Source organism: Leucoraja erinacea, unplaced genomic scaffold, assembly GCF_028641065.1.
Source record: "Leucoraja erinacea ecotype New England unplaced genomic scaffold, Leri_hhj_1 Leri_305S, whole genome shotgun sequence".
Taxonomy (NCBI): domain Eukaryota; kingdom Metazoa; phylum Chordata; class Chondrichthyes; order Rajiformes; family Rajidae; genus Leucoraja; species Leucoraja erinaceus.
In genome coordinates this window covers 27372-47596 of record NW_026576206.1, presented here as the reverse complement: position 1 = coordinate 47596, position 20225 = coordinate 27372, and the positions used below count along the sequence as shown (strand labels likewise).

The window sequence follows — 20225 nt, the reverse complement described above, 5'->3', positions numbered from 1 at the left end:
CTTACCTTTTCGTACTTTGCAAAGCCACCCATGACGGCAGGATCCACGATGCCGTTCAGCAGCATGGAGAGGGGATTGATGGAGAGGTTGGCATCATTATGGTGCTGGTTCACCATGGTGAGTATCTTATCATTGCTGGTCTGCATCGTTTCAATGGCGTTCTCCAATGGGCTTATACAGGTCTGCAGGACACAAAGGTCACCAGTGAGTACATATGGAAGGCAAGGATCAGACACTCAAACAACAAAGCACGCATTGTATCCGTTACTGGGAGAGTCCAGGGCCAGAGGGCGCAACCTCAGAACAAAAGGACGTACCTTTAGAAAAGAGTTCACAAGGAAAGATACATAGAAACATAGAAATTAGGTGCAGGAGTAGGCCATTCGGCCCTTCGAGCCTGCACCGCCATTCAATATGATCATCCAACTCAGTATCCCATCCCTGCCTTCTCTCCATACCCTCTGATCCCCTTAGCCACAAGGGCCACATCTAACTCCCTCTTAAATATAGCCAATGAACTGGCCTCAACAACCCTCTGTGGCAGAGAGTTCCAGAGATTCACCACTCTCTGTGTGAAAAAAGTTCTTCTCATCTCGGTTTTAAAGGATTTCCCCCTTATCCTTAAGCTGTGACCCCTTGTCCTGGACTTCCCCAACATCGGGAAAAATCTTCCTGCATCTAGCCTGTCCAACCCCTTAAGAATTTTGTAAGTTTCTATAAGATCCCCTCTCAATCTCCTAAATTCTAGAGAGTATAAACCAAGTCTATCCAGTCTTTCTTCATAAGACAGTCCTGACATCCCAGGAATCAGTCTGGTGAACCGTCTCTGCACTCCCTGAGTGGGGACTTTATTGAAACTTACGAATAGTGAAAGGCTTGGATAGAGTGGATGTGGAGAGGATGTTTCCACTAGTGGGCGAGTCTAGGACTAGAGGTCATAGCTTCAGAATTAAAGGACATTCCTTTAGAAAAGAGTTCACAAGGATGAGTGGGCACTTTAAGGAAACTTACGAATAGTGAAAGGCCTGGATAGAGTGGATGTGGAGAGGATGATTCCACTGGTGGGAGAGCCCAGGATCAGAGGTCACAGACTCAGAATTAAAGGATGAACTGTAATTTTAGAAAGGAGATGAGGAGGAAATTTGTTAGTCAGAGGGTGGTGAATCTGTGGAATTCATTGCCGCAGTTGGAGGCCAAGTCAGTGGATATTTGTAAGGTGGAGATTGATAGGTTCTTGATTGGTACGGGTGTCAGGGGTTACGGAGAGAAGGCAGGAGAAAGGGGATGCGAGGGAGAGATAGGTCAGCCGTGATTGATCAGGCGTCTGTGGCAGGCAGCATCTCGGTTTGGGGTCGGGACCCTTCCAGTTTTTTAACCTTCTCCCAATAACTTTTCTTCAAACAGGCTACCATAACATCTGGATCTGGATGTAGTACGTTGAACAGCTCGAGGTAGCCCATCACTCAGCACATTCCCATTTAGTTCAGTTGAGTTTATTGTCACATGTACCGAGGTACAGTGAAAAGCTTTTGTTGCCTGCTAACCAGTCAACGGAAAGACAACACATGATTACAGTCGATCCATTTACAGTGTACAGATACGTGATAAGGTGAGTATATCATAGTTAGAGTAAGACATTTTTATCGCAGTCGCTGCCTCAAAAAGGCTGGCAGTATCATCAAAGACCCACACCATCCTGGCCACACACTCATCTCCCTGCTACCTTCAGGTAGAAGGTACAGGAGCCTGAAGACCGCAACATCCAGGTTCAGGAATAGTTACTTCCCCACAGCCATCAGGCTATTAAACCTGGCTCGGACAAAACTCTGATTATTAATAACCCACTTTCTGTTATTTGCACTTTATCAGTTTATTTATTCATGTGTGTATACATTTATTGTTTTTAGTGTTATTATGTGTGAAATGTTTTAAATTTCATGTGCGATGCTCCGCTATTCACTGGGAAACGTCTTTTCATTTTGCACTGTACAACTGTTGCTTGCATAATGACAATAAAGGTTGATTGATTGATTGATTGATTGATAAAAAAAAAATGTATATATTGGTATATGGACACACTGATCTGCTCTGTAGTCAATGCCTACTATGTTCTGTTGTGCTGAAGCAAAGCAAGAATTTCATTGTCCTATCAGGGACACATGACAATAAACTCCCTTGAATCTTGAACTTGAAATGTTGCTGTAAGAAGTGGAGTTTGGAGCGATTGTAATATGTGATAGTAGGTCTGTTTCTGTGGCTGACACACAAATGGATGCCCGTGTTGGCCGCCATCTTGGATTTAGATTTTAGCCAAGGCGTTAGAATTCATGGGATCTTGCTGTGCGGACAATGGCCACAGCAGTTCCCGGCATCTAGACAACGACTGTACCTTGAAAGGTGTGCACAACTCACCTGGGAGACCTGCAGTACCTCGAACCAGCGGAGAATGCCGGGCAACTTGTATGCCGTGGTGAACATTGTCCTTTCAATCCACATTGACTGCGGGTAAGAGAAAATGGTTGAGCGGTCTTCAAACTTTTCTACACAGAGACCTCGAAATCTTCCCCTGTGTCTAGTCTAGCTCAGCGATACAGACAATAGACAACAGGTGCAGGAGGAGGCCATTTGGCCCTTCGAGCCAGCACCACCATTCAATGTGATCATGGCTGATCATCCCAAATCAGTACCCCGTTCCTGCCTTCTCCCCATATTCCCTGACTCTGCTATTTTTAAGAGCCCTATCTAGCTCTCTCTTGAAAGCATCCAGAGAACCTGCCTCCCCCGCCCTCTGAGGCAGAGAATTCCACAGACTCACCACTCTCTGTGAGAAAAAGTGTTTCCTTGTCTCCGTTCTAAACGGCTTTCCCCTTATTCTTAAACTGTGTGGCCCCTGGTTCTGGACTCCCCCAACATCTGGAACATGTTTCCTGCCTCTAGCGTGTCCAAACCCTTAATAATATGTTTCAATAAGATACCCTCTCATCCTTCTAAATTCCGCAGTATACAAGCCCAGCCGCTCCATGCTATTAACATATGACAGTCCCGCCATCCCGGATACAGAGCGGAAGCAGGCCCTTGGGCCCACTCGCGCCCGTGCTGACCAGCGATCCCCGCGTACTAACACTACCCGACACACACTGGGGACAATTTGAGGAAGGACATTTTTGCTTTTGAGTGCAGCGTAGGTTCACCAGGTTAATTATGGTGAAGGAATGGAGCGACTGGGCTTGAATTCACTGGAATCCCCGCTATAGGGGTAACTTTTTCACACAAAGGGTGGTGGGTGTAAGGAACGAGCTGCCAGAGGAGGTAGTTGAAGCTGGGACTATCGCAACGTTTAAGAAGCAGTTGGGCAGGTACATGGATAGGACAGGTTTGGAGTGATATGGGTAGGTATGTTACAAAACCTACCTGAATCGTCATTGGGAATCTGCCCTCAGCCATGTCCGCGATTTTGGCGCTGTTTGGAGGGGGCGGGTTTAAAATGCGATTTTTACTAGGCTGTTCTAATCGCAGATGTTCAGCCTAGTAAATCATTAACGAAAAATCGCTGCAAGACCCGGTCGCAAAAGGTATAATTAGTTTTATAGGCCTCGATAATATAGTTCTAATAGTTTTAAAATTACTGTCTCATTCCGCAACCTCTCGCAGCCCCAGGGTTTTATAAAGCAAACAATTAAAGGTATGTACCTTATTTTTACATTAAATGGGGCATATATATAACCCTATATATCAAGTTATCTATAGCGAGTAGTTCATTTTGGGGTTTTTATATCCCGCAGTATTTTTCTCGGCATTTGAGGGCACTAATCCAGCGCGATGTCAACGTTCTAAACCAGCACGTTCCACATGAACCCACTAGAAAGCCGATTTAAATGGGCATTTATTTACAGCAATTGAACACTAAATTCCTTCCATTTGGCCTATAAATTAATGTAAATTAGATATAAAAATCATGTTATATTGTGAATTATTTGTGAATAATCTTTGGACACTTAGGCTATTTAAAAATGTTAATCTTTCCTTAAGAAATGGGCTTTTGACTATCCAAGATCACAGCTTTTTTGTAATGTCCATTGAAAATCAATAGGGAACAAGATGCTAATTTCCGAGTATGAAAATGGCCTTAACTTTTTTAATACTTGAGATATGAAAGTGAATTTAGTGTCAAATTAAACTTATTGTTATGCTTTATCTGATGGGATAAATTGCAGACTTGATTTTTTAAATCTCAAAATTTTGTAACATTGCTAATATGGGCCAAACGCAGGCAGGTGGCATGAGAGTAGATGGGACATGTTGGCTGGTGTGGGGAAGTTGCAGCGAATGCAGCGCCGGAGACCCGGGTTCGATCCCGACTACGGGCGCTGTCTGTACGGAGTTTGTACATTCTCCCCGTGACCCGCGTGGGTTTTCTCCGAGATCTTCGGTTTCCTCCCACGCTCCAAAGACGTGCAGGTTTGTAGGTTAATTGGCTTGGTGTAAGTGTAAAAATTGTCCCCAGTGTGTGCAGGATAGTGTTATTGTGAGGGGATCGATGGTCGGCGCGTACCCGGTGGGGCCGAAGGGCCTGTTTTCACGCTGTATCTCTAAGCGAAACTGAACTGACAGCACCGGTCGTGGTTGGCAGTGAATGAGTTAACAACTCTCAAGGTTATTACTGGTGCAGGGATGTTGCTGTTGCCGCTGATGGGGGGGAGCGGAGTGGGTCGAAATGCACGTTCGGCAGCGACGTGCGGTGTTGTTTAATTAGCCAGAGGATCTCCCGCGTGACTGCTGGCAGCCGAGGACTGACGCACGCCTTGAGATCAAAGGGTCCGGTCTGCATCAGAGCAGCATGGGCCCAACCCTGTTAATGAAGTCAAGCCAGCACTGTGGAGAGGGATCAAACACAGCAGCAGTGAACGCTACACTTCAAACACATGGGAGGAATAAATCTGGCAGATGCACAGGGTCTTTTGCCCAGTGTGGGGGAATCGAGGACCAGAGGACACAGGTTTATAGAAACAGAGAAACATAGACAATAGGTGCAGGAGTAGGCCATTTGGCCCTTCGTGCCTGCACCGCCATTCAATGTGATCATGGCTGATCATCCCCAATCAGTATCCCGTTCCTGCCTTCTCCCCATATCCCCTGACTCCGCTATCTTTAAGAGCCCTATCTAGCTCTCTCTTGAACGCATCCAGAGAACCCACCTCCACCGCCCTCTGAGGCAGAGAATTCCACACTCACCACTCCCAGTAAAGGCCCTGTCCCACTGTACGAGTTCATTCAAGAGCTCTCCCGAGTTTAAAAAAAAATCAAACTCGTGGTAAGCACGTAGAATGTACGTAGCGGGTACGTCGGAGCTCGGGGACGTCTCTTAGCGGCCCGTAACGCTAACGGCAGGTACTCGGGAAACGCGGTAAGCTCGTGAAGATTTTTCAACATGTTGAAGAATGTCCATGAGAGCCCCGAGTGCCCACGTCCTACAAACCTATGCATCACAATTAAAACCAATGGCGACAGATTAGCTCAGGCATTAACGAAGGGGTACTTACGGCGAACTCATTCTCGGGGTCCTTTGGTCCTCTTCTGATTGGCCTGGAGTAGCTGAACTTCAGCACGTTATTAGCCTTGTAGAAGCTGATGGGGGAAGAGTTCAAAGCGAGTGAATGCTCCTGCTCAACAACGACCAACGAATGCTCCTGCTCTTATCCCCAACCAGCCTGAAGAACGGTCTCCGCATGAAAACGGCACCCATTCCTTCTCTCCAGAGACAATAGACAATAGACAATAGACACAGGAGTAGGCCTTCGAGCCAGCTCCGCCATTCAATGTGATCATGGCTGATCATCCACAATCAGTACCCCGTTCCTGCCTTCTCTCCATATCCCATAACCCCACCATCCACAAGAGCCCTATCTAGCTCTCTCTTAAAAGCATTCAGAAAACCTGCCTCCACCGCCCTCTGAGGCAGAGAATTCCACAGACTCACAACTCTCAGCGTGAAAAATGTTTTCCTCATTTCCGTTCTAAATGGCTTACCCCTTATTTAGAACGGAGACGAGGAAAAACTTTTCCTCACAGAGAGTTGTGAGTCTACGGAATTCTCTGCCTCAGAGGGTGGTGGAGGCAGGTTCTCTCGATGCTTTCAAGAGAGAGCTAGGTAGGGCTCTTAAAGATAGTGGAGTCAGGGGATATGGGGAGAAGGCAGGAACGGGATACTGATTGGGGATGATCAGCCATGATCACATTGAATTAGAAACTTCTTATAGAAACTTACAAAATTCTTAAGGGTTGGACAGGCTAGATGCAGGAAGATTGTTCCCGATGTTAGGGAAGTCCAGGACAAGGGGTCACAGCTTGAGGATAAAGGGGAAATCCTTTAAAACCGAGATGAGAAGAACTTTTTTCACACAGAGAGTGGTGAATCTCTGGAACTCTCTGCCACAGAGGGTAGTTGAGGCCAGTTCCTTGGCTATATTTAAGAGGGAGTTAGATGTGGCCCTTGTGGCTAAGGGGATCAGGGGGTATGGAGAGAAGGCAGGTACGGGATACTGAGTTGGATGATCAGCCATGATCATATTGAATGGCGGTGCAGGCTCGAAGGGCCGAATGGCCTACTCCTGCATCTAATTTCTATGTTTCTATGTTTCTATGAATGGCGGTGCTGGCTCGAAGGGCCAAATGGCCTACTCCTGCACCTATTGTCTATTGTCAAACCTGTCCTACCCATGTTCCTGCCCAACTGTTTCTTAAACGATGAGATTAACTCAACTACCTCCTCTGGCAGCTTGTTCCATACCCCAACCACTCTCTGTGTGAAAAAGTTACCCCTCAGATTCCTATTAAATCTTTTCCCCTTCACCTTGAACCTACGTCCTCTGGTCCTCAATTCCCGTACTCTGGGTAAAAGAGTAGGGGAATGGAACAAGGTGATCATGGTAACGTCAAACAGTGTGCTCACCGTACAATAAAATTATTGTCCAAGCACCTCGTTGACGTACTGTCAGAGCCTGCACTGACACATGAGGATACACAAAATTGCTGGAGAAACTCAGCGGGTGCAGCAGCATCTATGGAGCGAAGAAAATAGGCGACGTTTCGGGACGAAACGTCGCCTATTTTCTTCGCTCCATAGATGCTGCTGCACCCGCTGAGTTTCTCCAGCAATTTTGTGTACCTTCGATCTTCCAGCATCTGCAGTTCCCTCTGACACATGAGGATATGGGGAGCAGTGAGTGACCGAACCCTGGGGAAAACGTAGGGACAAGGAACTGTAGCTGCTGGTTAACACATGAAAGGACACAAAGTGCTGGTGTGGCTCAGCAAGTCAAGGCAGCATTTCTGCAGAAGGTGGACAGGTGACGTATTTGGGTTGGGACCTGAAATGTCACCCATCCATGTTCTCCAGCGACACTGCCTGACCTGCTGAGTAAAGAGCCTGTCCCAGTTGGCCGTCATTTGCGCATCATTTACGCTTTATATGTAAATTAGGTGACGCGTGTGGTGCGCATGCGTTGCGCATGGCGAGGAGTGGAATCGTATGCGGTGGCCCACGGTATCACGTGCCTCGCTCCAGGATTTAGTACACGAACGAAATCCTCGCACGCGCCACCTGCGAGACGTATCACGTACGCACGCTGACGCATTGGCGTCCCGACGCCTGATGTGTATCGCGTGATGATCCAAATCTGAGGAAGGACATTATTGCCATAGAGGGAGTGCAGAGAAGGTTCACCAGACTGTTTCCTGGGATGTCAGGACTGTCTTATGAAGAAAGACTGGATAGACTTGGTTTATACTCTCTAGAATTTAGGAGATTGAGAGGGGATCTTATAGAAACTTACAAAATTCTTAAGGGGTTGGACAGGCTCGATGCAGGAAGATTGCTCCCGATGTTGGGGAAGTCCAGGACAAGGGGTCACAGCTTAAGGATAAAGGGGAAATCCTTTAAAACCGAGATGAGAAGAACTTTTTTCACACAGAGAGTGGTGAATCTCTGGAACTCTCTGCCACAGAGGGTAGTTGAGGCCAGTTCATTGGCTATATTTAAGAGGGAGTTAGATGTGGCCGTTGTGGCTAAGGGGATCAGGGGGTATGGAGAGAAGGCAGGTACGGGATACTGAGTTGGATGATCAGCCATGATCATATTGAATGGCGGTGCAGGCTCGAAGGGCCGAATGGCCTACTCCTGCACCTAATTTCTATGTTTCTATGTTTCTATGAAGCATGGTTTACGTCACCATGCGACAACGTCCTTGCGTCCTTGTCCTGCCGCGCACCGCAGGGTATTCTAATGACGTCACACACACCAAACTGCTGTGCTGACTCGTGATGACCCGTGATTTGCGAGCGACATCTATTTTACACGTAAATGACACGTAAATGAGGCGCAAGTGGGACAGGCCCTTCACTCCAACACTTTGTGCCCTTTAAAGATTGGGATGTTTGCAAAATGTGTAAGAAGCAACTGCAAGTGCTGGTTTGCACCGGATATAGACACAAACAGCTGGAGTAACTCAGCGGGTCAGGCAGCGTCTGTGGGGAAAACGAACAGGTGACGTTTCGGGTCGAGAACCGTCTTCAGAATGAGAGTCAGGGGAAAGGGAAATGAGAGGTATAGACAGCGATGGATCCCAGGACTCGGCCATTTGGCCCTTCTAGCTAGCCCCGCCATCTAAAATCAGTACCCCCTTCCTGCCTTCTCCCCATATCCCCTGACTCCCGCTATCTTTAAGAGCTCTGTCTAACTCTCTCTTGAAAGCATCCAGATAATTGGCCACAGATTCACAACTCTCTGGGTGAAAACGTTTTTCCTCATCTCTGTTCTAAATGGCCCACCTCTAATTCTTAAACCCTGTTCCTGCCTTCTCGCCATGATCCCGTTAGCCCTAAGAGCTACTGTACATCCACGCTTCCGGGGCTGGCTATGGCTCCTAGGGCTAAAGAGCTATATCGAGAGGGAGAGAGTGTTTTATTGTCATGTGTGGCAGATAGGACAATGAAATTCTTACTTGCTGCAGCACAACACAATATGTAAACATAGTAGAAACATAGAAACATAGAAAATATGTGCAGGAGGAGGCCATTCGGCCCTTCGAGCCAGCACCGCCATTCAATATGATCATGGCTGATCGTCCCCTATCAATAACCCATGCCTGCCTTCTCCCCGTATCCCTTGACTCCACTAGCCCCTAGAGCTCTATCTAACTCTCTCTTAAATCCATCCAGTGATTTGGCCTCCACTGCCCTCTGTGGCAGGGAATTCCATAAATTCACAACTCTCTGGGTGAAAAAGTTTTTTCTCACCTCAGTCTTAAATGGACCTCCCCTTTATTCTAAGAACATTTTTCCTGCATCTAGCTTGTCCAGTCCTCTTATAATTTTATATGTTTCTATAAGATAACCCCTCATCCTTCTAAACTCCAGTGAATACAAGCCTAGTCTTTTCAATCTTTCCTCATATGACAAAACAGGAGATAAAAGTTCAGTGTGTCTGGAGACCATAGACCATGTATATATACACAATAAATAACCAGATATACTGTTCCCCCTGCCTTGTCACAGTGGCAGAGAGTCGCACTGATTCACAATACTGCCACCACCCGCGTACCATCCCAAGAACCAAGTGACGCAAGAACTTACTCCACGATCTGTTCCGGAACATTCTTGTTGTGAAACTGTGCCTGCTCGGCCAGGATGGGCTGCACGGTGAAGCATTGGATGGCTGTGGGTTACAGTTAAGGAAGTGGACACAAGATGGCAGCATTGCCACGACTATGCCAAGGGCTCCGCGGGACAGTGATGCCAGGGAAATGAAAATGTTATCCATGTTATGCATTTGAAAACTGATATCCCAGAGTACAAGATACATTTCAAGCAACAATCTCAATTTTCTCCGTTCCGATCAGGTACTTCCATCGTGGGACGGGTGTTGTTAGTTTAGTTTAGAGATACAGCGGGGAAACAGGCCCTTCGGCCCAGCGAGTCCCTGCCTACCAGCGATCCCCACACAATAACACTGCCCCACACTAATAGAGAGCCACTTTACAATTATTACCGAAGCCACAAACCTGTACCTCAGAATTAGACAGAGATGAGGAGGAATTTCTTTAGTCAGAGGGTGGTTAATCTGTGGAATTCTTTGCCACAGAAGGCTGTGGAGGCCAAGTCAATGGATATATTTAAGGCAAAGATACATAGATTCCTGATCAGTACGGGTGTCAGAGGTTATGGGGAGACGGCAGGAGAATGGGGTTAGGAGGGAGAGATAGATCAGCCATGACTGAATGGCGGACTAGACTTGATGGGCCGAATGGCCGAATTCTACTCCTATCACCTTTGATCTTACGATTAGGGGCAATTTTACAGAGGCCAATTAACTTACAAACATGCGCATATTTGGGATGTGGGAGGTGCTGGCTCGAAGGGCCAAATGGCCTACTCCTGCACCTATTGTCTATTGTCAAACCTGTCCTATCCATGTTCCTGCCCAACTGTTTCTTAAACGATGAGATAAAACGGGACAAAAAATAACAAAAAGACAGACGGACTGCAGAGGCCGCTGTGACGTGAGTCGTGCCGCCCACCTATAGGTGCTGAATTGCCGCCGGTGTGCAGGCTGGTGTATGGGTGATCGTCATGCAGTCATAAAGTGAAACTGTGTGGAAACAGGCCCTTCGGCCCAACCAGCCAGCATGTCCATGCTACACTAGTCCCACCTGCCCACGTTTGGTCCATATCCCTCCAAACCTGTCCTATCCATGTACCTAACTGTTTCTTAAACATTGGGATAGTCCCAGCCTCAACTACCTCCTCTGGCAGCTTGTTCCATACCCCAACCACTCTGTGTGTGAAAAAGTTACCCCTCAGAATCCTATTAAATCTTCTCCCCTTCACCTTGAACCTACGTCCTCTGGCCCTCGATTCCCCTACTCTGGGTAAAAGAGTAGGGGAATGGAACAAGGTGATCATGGAAACGTCAAACAGTGGGCTCACCGTACAATAAAATTATTGTCCAAGCACCTCGTTGACGTACTGTCAGAGCCTGCACTGACACATGAAGATACACAAAATTGCTGGAGAAAACTCAGCGGGTGCAGCAGCATCTATGGAGCGAAGAAAATAGGCGACGTTTCGTCCCGAAACGTCGCCTATTTTCTTCGCTCCATAGATGCTGCTGCACCCGCTGAGTTTCTCCAGCAATTTTGTGTACCTTCGATCTTCCAGCATCTGCAGTTCCCTCTGACACATGAGGATATGGGGAGCAGTGAGTGACCGAACCCTGGGGAAAACGTAGGGACAAGGAACTGTAGCTGCTGGTTAACACATGAAAGGACACAAAGTGCTGGAGTGGCTCAGCAAGTCAAGGCAGCATTTCTGCAGAAGGTGGACAGGTGACGTAAGGGCCAATTTTACAGAGGCCAATTAACTTACAAACCTGCACATATTTGGGATGTGGGAGGAAACCGGATCGCAGGATAAGGGGCAAACTTATAGATGTGTATAAGATTGTGATTGAGGCAGTGCAGCGTAGGTTCACGAGATTGATCCCTGGGATGGCGGGACTGTCATGTGAGGAATGATTGAAAAGACTAGGCTTGTATTCACTGGAGTTTGGAAGGATGAGGGGATATCTTATAGAAACATATAAGATTATAAAAGGCCTGGACAAGCTAGATGCAGGAACATTTTTCCCAATGTTGGGCGAGTCCAGAACCAGGGGCCACAGTCTTAGAATAAAGGAGAGGTCATTTAAGACTGAGGTGAGAAAAAATCTTTTCACCCCGAGAGTTGTGAATTTGTGGAATTCCCTGCCACAGAGGGCAGTGGAGGCCAAATCACTGGATGGATTTAAGAGAGAGTTAGATAGAGCTCTAGGGGCTAGTGGAGTCAAGGGATATGGGGAGAAGGCAGGCACGGGTTATTGATAGGGGATGATCAGCCATGATCACAATGAATGGCGGTGCTGGCTCGAAGGGCCGAATGGCCTCCTCCTGCACCTATTTTCTATGTTTCTATGTTTCTATATTATGCGGGGCAATAGATAGGATAGATACACAGTCTTTTACCCAGAGTAAGGAAGTAAAGAACCAGAGGACATGGGTTAAGATGAGAGATTGAATAAGAAGCTGAGAGGCAACATTTTCACACAGATAGTGAGGGGTATATATGCTGGAGAAGGTAGTTGAGGCATGCCCTAAAACAAGTTTTAAAAGACACTAGATGACTCGTGGCCCGTTGGGTCTCCTTTGTGATGCAGGGAGTATTAGAACAAAATGGCGATCAGAAAATGGCGCCGGGCCCAACAACCCTCCCCCAACTGCGCAGGCACGGCTGACAGGCCCGGCTAGTGGGAGCGCACTGCGCAGGTTCGCCTGTCACATTGAAACATGTCTCATTCACAGCATAATGTTCATTAAAATTAATAAAGTGAGTTACTTAAAAAATATTATGAAACTTGCAGGCGAATGCTGGGTACCATATAACCATATAACAATTACAGCACGGAAACAGGCCATCTCGGCCCTACAAGTCCGTGCCGAACAACTTTTTTCCCTTAGTCCCACCTGCCTGCACTCATACCATAACACTCCATTCCCTTCTCATCCATATGCCTATCCAATTTATTTTTAAATGATACCAACGAACCTGCCTCCACCACTTCCATTGGAAGCTCATTCCACACCGCTACCACTCTCTGAGTAAAGAAGTTCCCCCTCATGTTACCCCTAAACTTCTGTCCCGTAATTCTGAAGTCATGCCCTCTTGTTTGAATCTTCCCTATTCTCAAAGGGAAAAGCTTGTCCACATCAACTCTGTCTATCCCTCTCATCATTTTAAAGACCTCTATCGTCCCCCCCTTAACCTTCTGAGCTCCAGAGAATAAAGACCTAACTTGTTCAATCTATCTCTGTAACTTAGTTGTTGAAACCCAGGCAACATTCTAGTAAATCTCCTCTGTACTCTCCCTATTTTATTGACATCCTTCCTATAATTGGGCGACCAAAATTGTACACCATACTCCAGAAATGGCCTCACCAATGCCTTGTACAATTTTAACATTACATCCCAGCTTCTATACTCAATGCTCTGATTTATAAAGGCTAGCATACCAAAAGCTTACCAAAGGGGTACGGGGTCACAGAAATTGTTGCGCCATCGTCTACCACATTGGCTGTATTTCGGGAACATATACGTACATACAAGATGAGACTTTTGGTTATATATAGCTAGATTTGGACAGCAAAATGGATGGGGCAAGTTTAGAGGGACATGGGGGTGGGAAGATTGCAACCTTAACGTGGTACGCCCTGTTTCGACTAATGCAATCAACTCGACGTGCACAACTGGAAGATCAAATAGAACAAGTTGTCCAACAACTTCAGGCTGTGCACATCACACGGAAGAAGAAGAAGAGGGATATGGAGCAGACACGGGCAGGTGGGACTAGTGTAGGGCATCTTGGTCATCACGGGCAAGTTGGGGCCAAAAGGCCAGTTTCCATGCTGTATGACTCTGTGACATACAGAGAAAAGCAACGCAGTGGTAGGAAGAACGTGCATTCTCTACACAGACAGCGCCTGAGATCAGGGTCCAACCCAGGTCTCCAACGCTGTGACGCATCCGCTCTACACGTTGTTTCGTTTATTTACGGAAGACACAAAAATGCTGGAGTAAATCAGCGGGACAGGCAGCATCTCTGGAGAGACGGAATGGGTGACGTTTCGGGTCGAGACACTTAGTTTATGTACTTTTTTAGGTTAGTTTAGTAATATAGTCGCCGTGATAAGGGGAAAATCTTTTAGGACCGAGATGAGGAAAACATTTTTTACACAGAGTGGTGAATCTCTGGAATTCTCTGCCACAGAAGGTAGTTGAGGCCACAGTTCATTGGCTATATTTAAGAGAGAGTTAGATGTGGCCCTTGTGGTTAAAGGGATCATGGGGTATGGAGAGAAGGCAGGAACGGGGGTACTGATTGGGGATGATCAGCCATGATCATATTGAATGGCGGTGCAGGCTCGAAGGGCCGAATGGCCTACTCCTGCACCTATTGTCTATGTTTCTATGTCTATGTCGCCACATAGTCGCCACATGTTCGCGGGTGGTTGCCGGGGAGTTGCCTTCATGGTCGTGAGGAGTTCCCGCATTCTGGGAACTAGTCGCGGCCTCATTATGGTCACCGTGAATTTTTCAACATGTTGAACAATTAGCGGTGACTGGAATGAAGCCGCCACGGAGAGTAGCGAGAATTCTTGTGCTGTAGGTGGGTCACCAGGAGGTCCCAGTGGGTGGCCAGGAGGTCCCAGTGGGTCGCCAGGAGGTCGAAGGTTCTCGTAGGTTGTAAGCGCTGCTGACCGGTGAATTTCATTGGCTCATTGGGAAAAAAACCCATAAGCAGTAGTTTTCAGAACCAAGGAAAACCGACCGGTAATGTCAAATGTCCGCCGAGCTTCACAGCCGTGTATCTCTGGCTTCTTAAAAGATGTCTCCACTCCTTCTCCCCCCCTCATTTAAAGTACTGGCCGTACACTGCTTTCACCATCTTAATTACAGCGCCAACCTTCCATAGAAACATAGAACATAGAAATTAGGTGCAGGAGTAGGCCATTCGGCCCTTCGAGCCTGCACCGCCATTCAATATGATCATGGCTGATCATCCAACTCAGTATCCCGTACCTGCCTTCTCTCCATACCCCCTGATCCCCTTAACCACAAGGGCCACATCTAACTCCCTCTTAAATATAGCCAATGAACTGTGGCCTCAACTACCTTCTGTGGCAGAGAGTTCCACAGATTCACCACTCTCTGTGTGAAAAAAGTTCTTCTCATCTCGGTTTTAAAGGATTTCCCCCTTATCCTTAAGCTGTGACCCCTTGTCCTGGACTTCCCCAACATCGGGAACAATCTTCCTGCATCTAGCCTGTCCAACCCCTTAAGAATTTTGTAAGTTTCTATAAGATCCCCCCTCAATCTCCTAAATTCTAGAGAGTTCCTAAATCTCCTAAATTCCTGTTCATCGCGGTGTGTGTCAGTTTCACCTTGGCTTTGCACCGTGTGAATATCACTCAGACAGCGCTCCCCCCGCTTGCCCTGTCCCCCACCTGCATAACGGGCTGGTGGAGGAAGCGATGTGTGTGTGTGTGCGTGTGTGTGTGTTCCACTCTGACAGTCGCCGGCAGTCGGCTGGAAATAAACCTAAGTGGGACAGGCCCACCAGGCAGCGACTCTACCGCTGCGCCACCGTGCTGCTAGCGCGTGTGTTTTTTGCCGAAAGAAAGCTTCAACTGATCCAGAACATATCAGAACAGCAGACACTTGAGGGTAGATTGAAAACAAATCCACGGGAACAATATTACGGGCAGTAATCAATCCATTGGACAGGGACCCCAGGGAGTGAGGGTGAAAGGCACGGACTCTGATTCATTTAAATGCTAATTACATCTCTCATAGAAAATAACACTTTGAGATTAGTGTATTTGGTTATTTGGGATGACATGTGGTGGGTGCCTTGGAGGCTGAGATAACCGTTCAGTAACAGAGCACAAAGCCTTGTTCTCCTTGCATTGGATCCATGCCATCCAGCAGAGAGCCATTCACTTTACGTTTTAAAGATGGAAACAGGCGTTTTGGCCCACTGAGACCATGCCGACAATAGGTGCAGGAGTAGGCCATTCGGCCCTTCGAGCCAGCACCGCCATTCAATGTGATCTTGGCTGATCATCCCCAGTCAGTACCCCGTTCCTGCCTTCTCCCCATATCCCCTGACTCCGCTATTTTTAAGAGCCCTATCTAACCCCCTCTTGAAAGCATCCAGAGAACCGGCCTCCACCGCCCTCGGAGGCAGAGAATTCCACAGACTCGCCACTCTCTGTGAGTAAAAGTGTTTCCTCGTCTCCGTTCTAAATGGCTTACCCCTTATTCTTAAACTGTGGCCCCTGGTTCTGGACTCCCCCAACATCGGGAACATGTTTCCTGCCTCGCACGTGTCCAAGCCCTTAACAATCTTATATGTTTCAATGAGATCTCCTCTCATCCTTCTAAACCACAGTGTACAAGCCCAGCCGCTCCATTCTCTCAGCATATGGCAGTCCCGCCATCCCGGGAATTAACCTTGTAAACCTACGCTGCACTCCCTCAATAGCAAGAATGTCCTTCCTCAAATTAGGGGACCAAAACTGCAACAGCCATAAGCCATTAAAGGAGCAACTCTATTGCTACACCATCATGCCTCCCCTAAAAATATTGAAAATCCGGGGAAAACACGGGCAGGTGGGACTAGTGTAGATGGGCATGTTGGCTGGCGTGGACAAGTTGGGCTGAAGGGCCTGTTTCCACGCTGTATGACTCCATGTCTCCAAAAGGTCCCGACTGTCTCTCGTAATGATCTATCTTCTATAAAGTCTCCCCTCAACCTCTGGCATTCCAGAGAGAACAACCCAAGTCCATCAAATCTCTCCTTGCTAACCCTAACCCAAACCCTAACCCTAACCCTAACCCTAACCCTAACCCTAACCCAAACCCTAACCCTAACCCTAGCCCTAACCCTAACCCTAACCCTAACCCTAACCCTAACCCTAACCCTAACCCTAACCCTAACCCAAACCCTAACCCTAACCCTAACCCTAACCCTAACCCTAACCCTAACCCTAACCCTAACCCCCCTAACCCTAACCCTAGCCCTAACCCTAAACCCTAACCCCTAACCCTAGCCCTAACCCTAACCCTAACCCTAACCCAAACCCTAACCCTAACCCTAACCCTAACCCTAACCCTAACCCTAACCCTAACCCTAACCCTAACCCTAACCCAAACCCTAACCCTAACCCTAACCCTAAACCCCCTAACCCTAACCCTAACCCTAACCCTAACCCTAACCCTAACCCTAACCCTAGCCCTAACCCTAACCCTAACCCTAACCCTAACCCTAACCCTAACCCTAACCCTAACCCTAACCCTAACCCTAACCCTAACCCTAACCCTAACCCTAACCCTAACCCTAACCCTAACCCTAACCCTAACCCTAACCCTAACCCTAACCCTAAACCCTAACCCTAACCCTAGCCCTAACCCTAACCCTAACCCTAACCCAACCCTAACCCTAAACCCTAACCCAAACCCTAACCCTAACCCAAACCCTAACCCTAACCTTAACCCTAACCCTAACCCTAACCCTAACCCTAACCCTAACCCTAACCCTAACCCTAACCCTAACCCTAACCCTAACCCTAACCCTAACCCTAACCCTAACCCTAACCCTAACCCTAACCCAAACCCTAACCCTAACCCTAACCCTAACCCTAACCCTAACCCTAACCCTAACCCTAACCCTAACCCTAACCCTAACCCTAACCCCAACCCTAACCCTAACCCTAACCCTAACCCTAACCCTAACCCTAACCCTAACCCTAACCCTAAACCCTAACCCTAACCCTAACCCTAACCCTAACCCTAACCCTAACCCTAACCCTAACCCTAGCCCTAGCCCTAACCCTAACCCTAACCCTAACACTAACCCTAACCCTAACCCTAACCCTAACCCTAACCCTAACAACCCTAACCCTAACCCTAACCCTAACCCTAACACTAACCCTAACCCTAACCCTAACCCTAACCCTAACCCTAACTGGGCATCACCCACAGGACAGCATCCATCAGCGTGTGTGTCGTACAACGACAGTTTTACGGGCGTCAGCCACTGACGCTCTCAGTCGCCCTTTACTCTCAATACCCCGACCATACGCCTTCTTTACCCCCTTGTCCAGTTTACTTTAGTGTAGTTTTGAGATACACGGCGGAAACAAGGCCATTCGGCCCACCGAGTCCGTACCGGCCAGCGATCCCCGCTCACTAACACTACCCTACACACACCAGGGACAATTTACAAGTATAACAAGCCAATTCGCCCACAATCTTTGACGTAGAAAATAGGTGCAGGAGTAGGCCGTTCGGCCCTTTCGAGCCAGCACCGCCTTTGGAGTGTGGGAGGAAACCGGAGATCCCGGAGAAAACCCACGCAGGTCACGGGAAGAACGTACAAACTCCGTACAACATGCACCCGCAGCCGGGATCGAATCCAGGACCCCGGTGAATGGCGCTGAGAGGCAGCGACTCTACCGCTGCGCATATACGTGCCTTGCACACATGAACCATTGAAGAATAGGCAATTGGCAGTCAGCGTAGGACAATCAAATGGAGATGGTAGCCTTGTTTTTACGTGGTGCGAACCAGGCCCATTTGGACCGTAGCGAGCCGGTACAGGTGTCCCAGCCTCGCCGTTGTCATGGGTGTCCCCGAGTTTGTCCGTACCGGGCGGGTCCCCTGTGCGTGGGGACGTATGTACGATGTACAGCCACTTTGTTCATCTTCCCTTTCGGTTTCGTGCCTCTGGTTCTGGGGGGTGGTGGGGGGTCCTGTGGCGGCCCCTGGTGGTTAGCCACGTGTGGTGCGAACCCTCGCTCTAGGGGTTGGGTCACGTGACTTGGTTCATCGGGAGGAGCGGGTCACGGGGCTTCCCTGGGATAGATATTTCGGGTCGGGAACGCCCGTGGTTGCGGTTTTGGGAGCTGTCCTGTGTATTACTAACAAATAACTCTTTGCTTGAGAACTGGTGTCCCAGCTTCACCCGCAACCCCTGACCTACCAATCCCATTCCCTCATCAACAGTTAGCTCATCCCAACAGGGGCCGAAAGGATACATTGTCCAGGGGCATTGTTGACCTCATCGCCAGGCTGCGAGGTTGTCTTCATTATGTCCGCATTCGGGAACTGGTGCAGGAGGAATTGCTCAACATCCTCCCGTCTCTCGTACTCCTTCCCTCGGTGAATGAAGATCTTGTTCTGGAATGGCAAGAGAAGGTCCATGGTTAGATGAGATTAGTTTATTACAGGCACAGGCCGTGAGTAAGCAAGTAAGTAAGTTTATTGGCCAAGTATTCACATACAAGGAATTTGCCTTGGTGCTCCGCACACAAGTAACAACATGACATACAGTGCCAGTTACGAATGACTCAGAAAACACTAAACATTAATAATAAAAAAACATTAATGATAAAACACCATTGATCAAGCATGTGAACCAACAAAATACCCGATCAAAGGGAGGCCACAGATGTTTGGCTGTTGAGTAGAGCAACTACTCGTGGATAAAAACTGTTTTTATGCCTGGCTGTGGCAGCTTTGACAGTCCGGAGTCGCCTTCCAGAGGGAAGTGATTCAAAGAGTTTGTGGCCAGGGTGAGAGGGGTCAGAGATGATCTTGCCCGCTCGCTTCTTGGCCCTTGCAGTGTACAGTTCATCAATGGAGGGAAGGTTGCAGCCAATAATCTTCTCTGCTGATCGGACGATTCGCTGCAGCCTCCAGGTGTCGTGCTTGGTGGCTGAGCCAAACCAGACCACGATGGGGAAGGTGAGGACAGACTCTACGATGGCCGTGTAGAATTGGACCATCATTGCCTGTGGCAGATTGTGCTTCCTCAGCTGCCGTAGGAAGTACATCCTCTGTTGGGCCTTTTTGACTGTGGAGTCGATGGTAGCCCCCCCACTTAAGGTCCTTGGAGATGATGGTTCCCAGGAACTTAAAAGACTCCACAGATGTGACTGTGGTGTTGTTGATGGTGAGTGGGGTGAGAGGAGGGGGAGCTCTCCTAAAGTCTACAATCTATTCCACTGTCTTAAGAGCATTGAGCTCCAGGTTGTTGCCATGGCACCAGGACGCCAGCTGTGACACTTCCTGTCTGTAGGCAAATTCCTCCCCATCCTGGATCAGTCCAATCAGGGTTGTGTCGTCCGCAAACTTGAGAAGCTTGTCAGAGGTGTCTGTGGAGGTGCAGTCATTGGTGTAGAGAGAGTAGAGGAGAGGGGAGACTTAGCCTTGTGGTGCTCCCATGCTGAGTAATTACTGAGGGTAGGGGGTCAGTCATCTTTTAAAAACCCCGCAAGCGTAGATTGTTCTCCTCTCCGGTACGCAGTCGGTCGAATTTTATAATTTGTCTTCAAAAACCTTATCTCTCAATAAAGTATTTAAAAACATAGAGCTCAAAGAAATTTACGTACCGCATTCTTTGTACACGAACTCCGTTCTCTCTTTGTTTCTGAAGATACTCTTAAGATAATGACACTCTATGTTTGAAAAACTCACCAAGAAACTTGCACTGGGCAGCACATGCCCACAGTACACGGTGCAAAGGCAGAATTTCAGCTGCATTTATAGACCGTTGTCATTGAAGGCTTGAAGCG

General features: G+C 48.0%; 1 protein-coding gene across 1 annotated transcript in view; it reads right to left on the bottom strand.

Moving 5' to 3' along the window:
- The window catches only part of LOC129693465 (dedicator of cytokinesis protein 2-like), a 44889-nt gene extending 25809 nt beyond the window's left edge, over positions 1-19080 (bottom strand). The window contains exons 1-5 of the mRNA XM_055630277.1: positions 18687-19080; positions 9631-9712; positions 5541-5625; positions 2413-2499; positions 6-182 (exon numbers count right to left, since the gene is read on the bottom strand). Of these exons, the coding sequence (XP_055486252.1) occupies positions 6-182; positions 2413-2499; positions 5541-5625; positions 9631-9712; positions 18687-18852 (597 nt within the window). The 5' untranslated portion in view covers positions 18853-19080. The remainder of the gene's footprint in view (positions 1-5; positions 183-2412; positions 2500-5540; positions 5626-9630; positions 9713-18686) is intronic.
- Positions 19081-20225: the final 1145 nt, after the last annotated feature.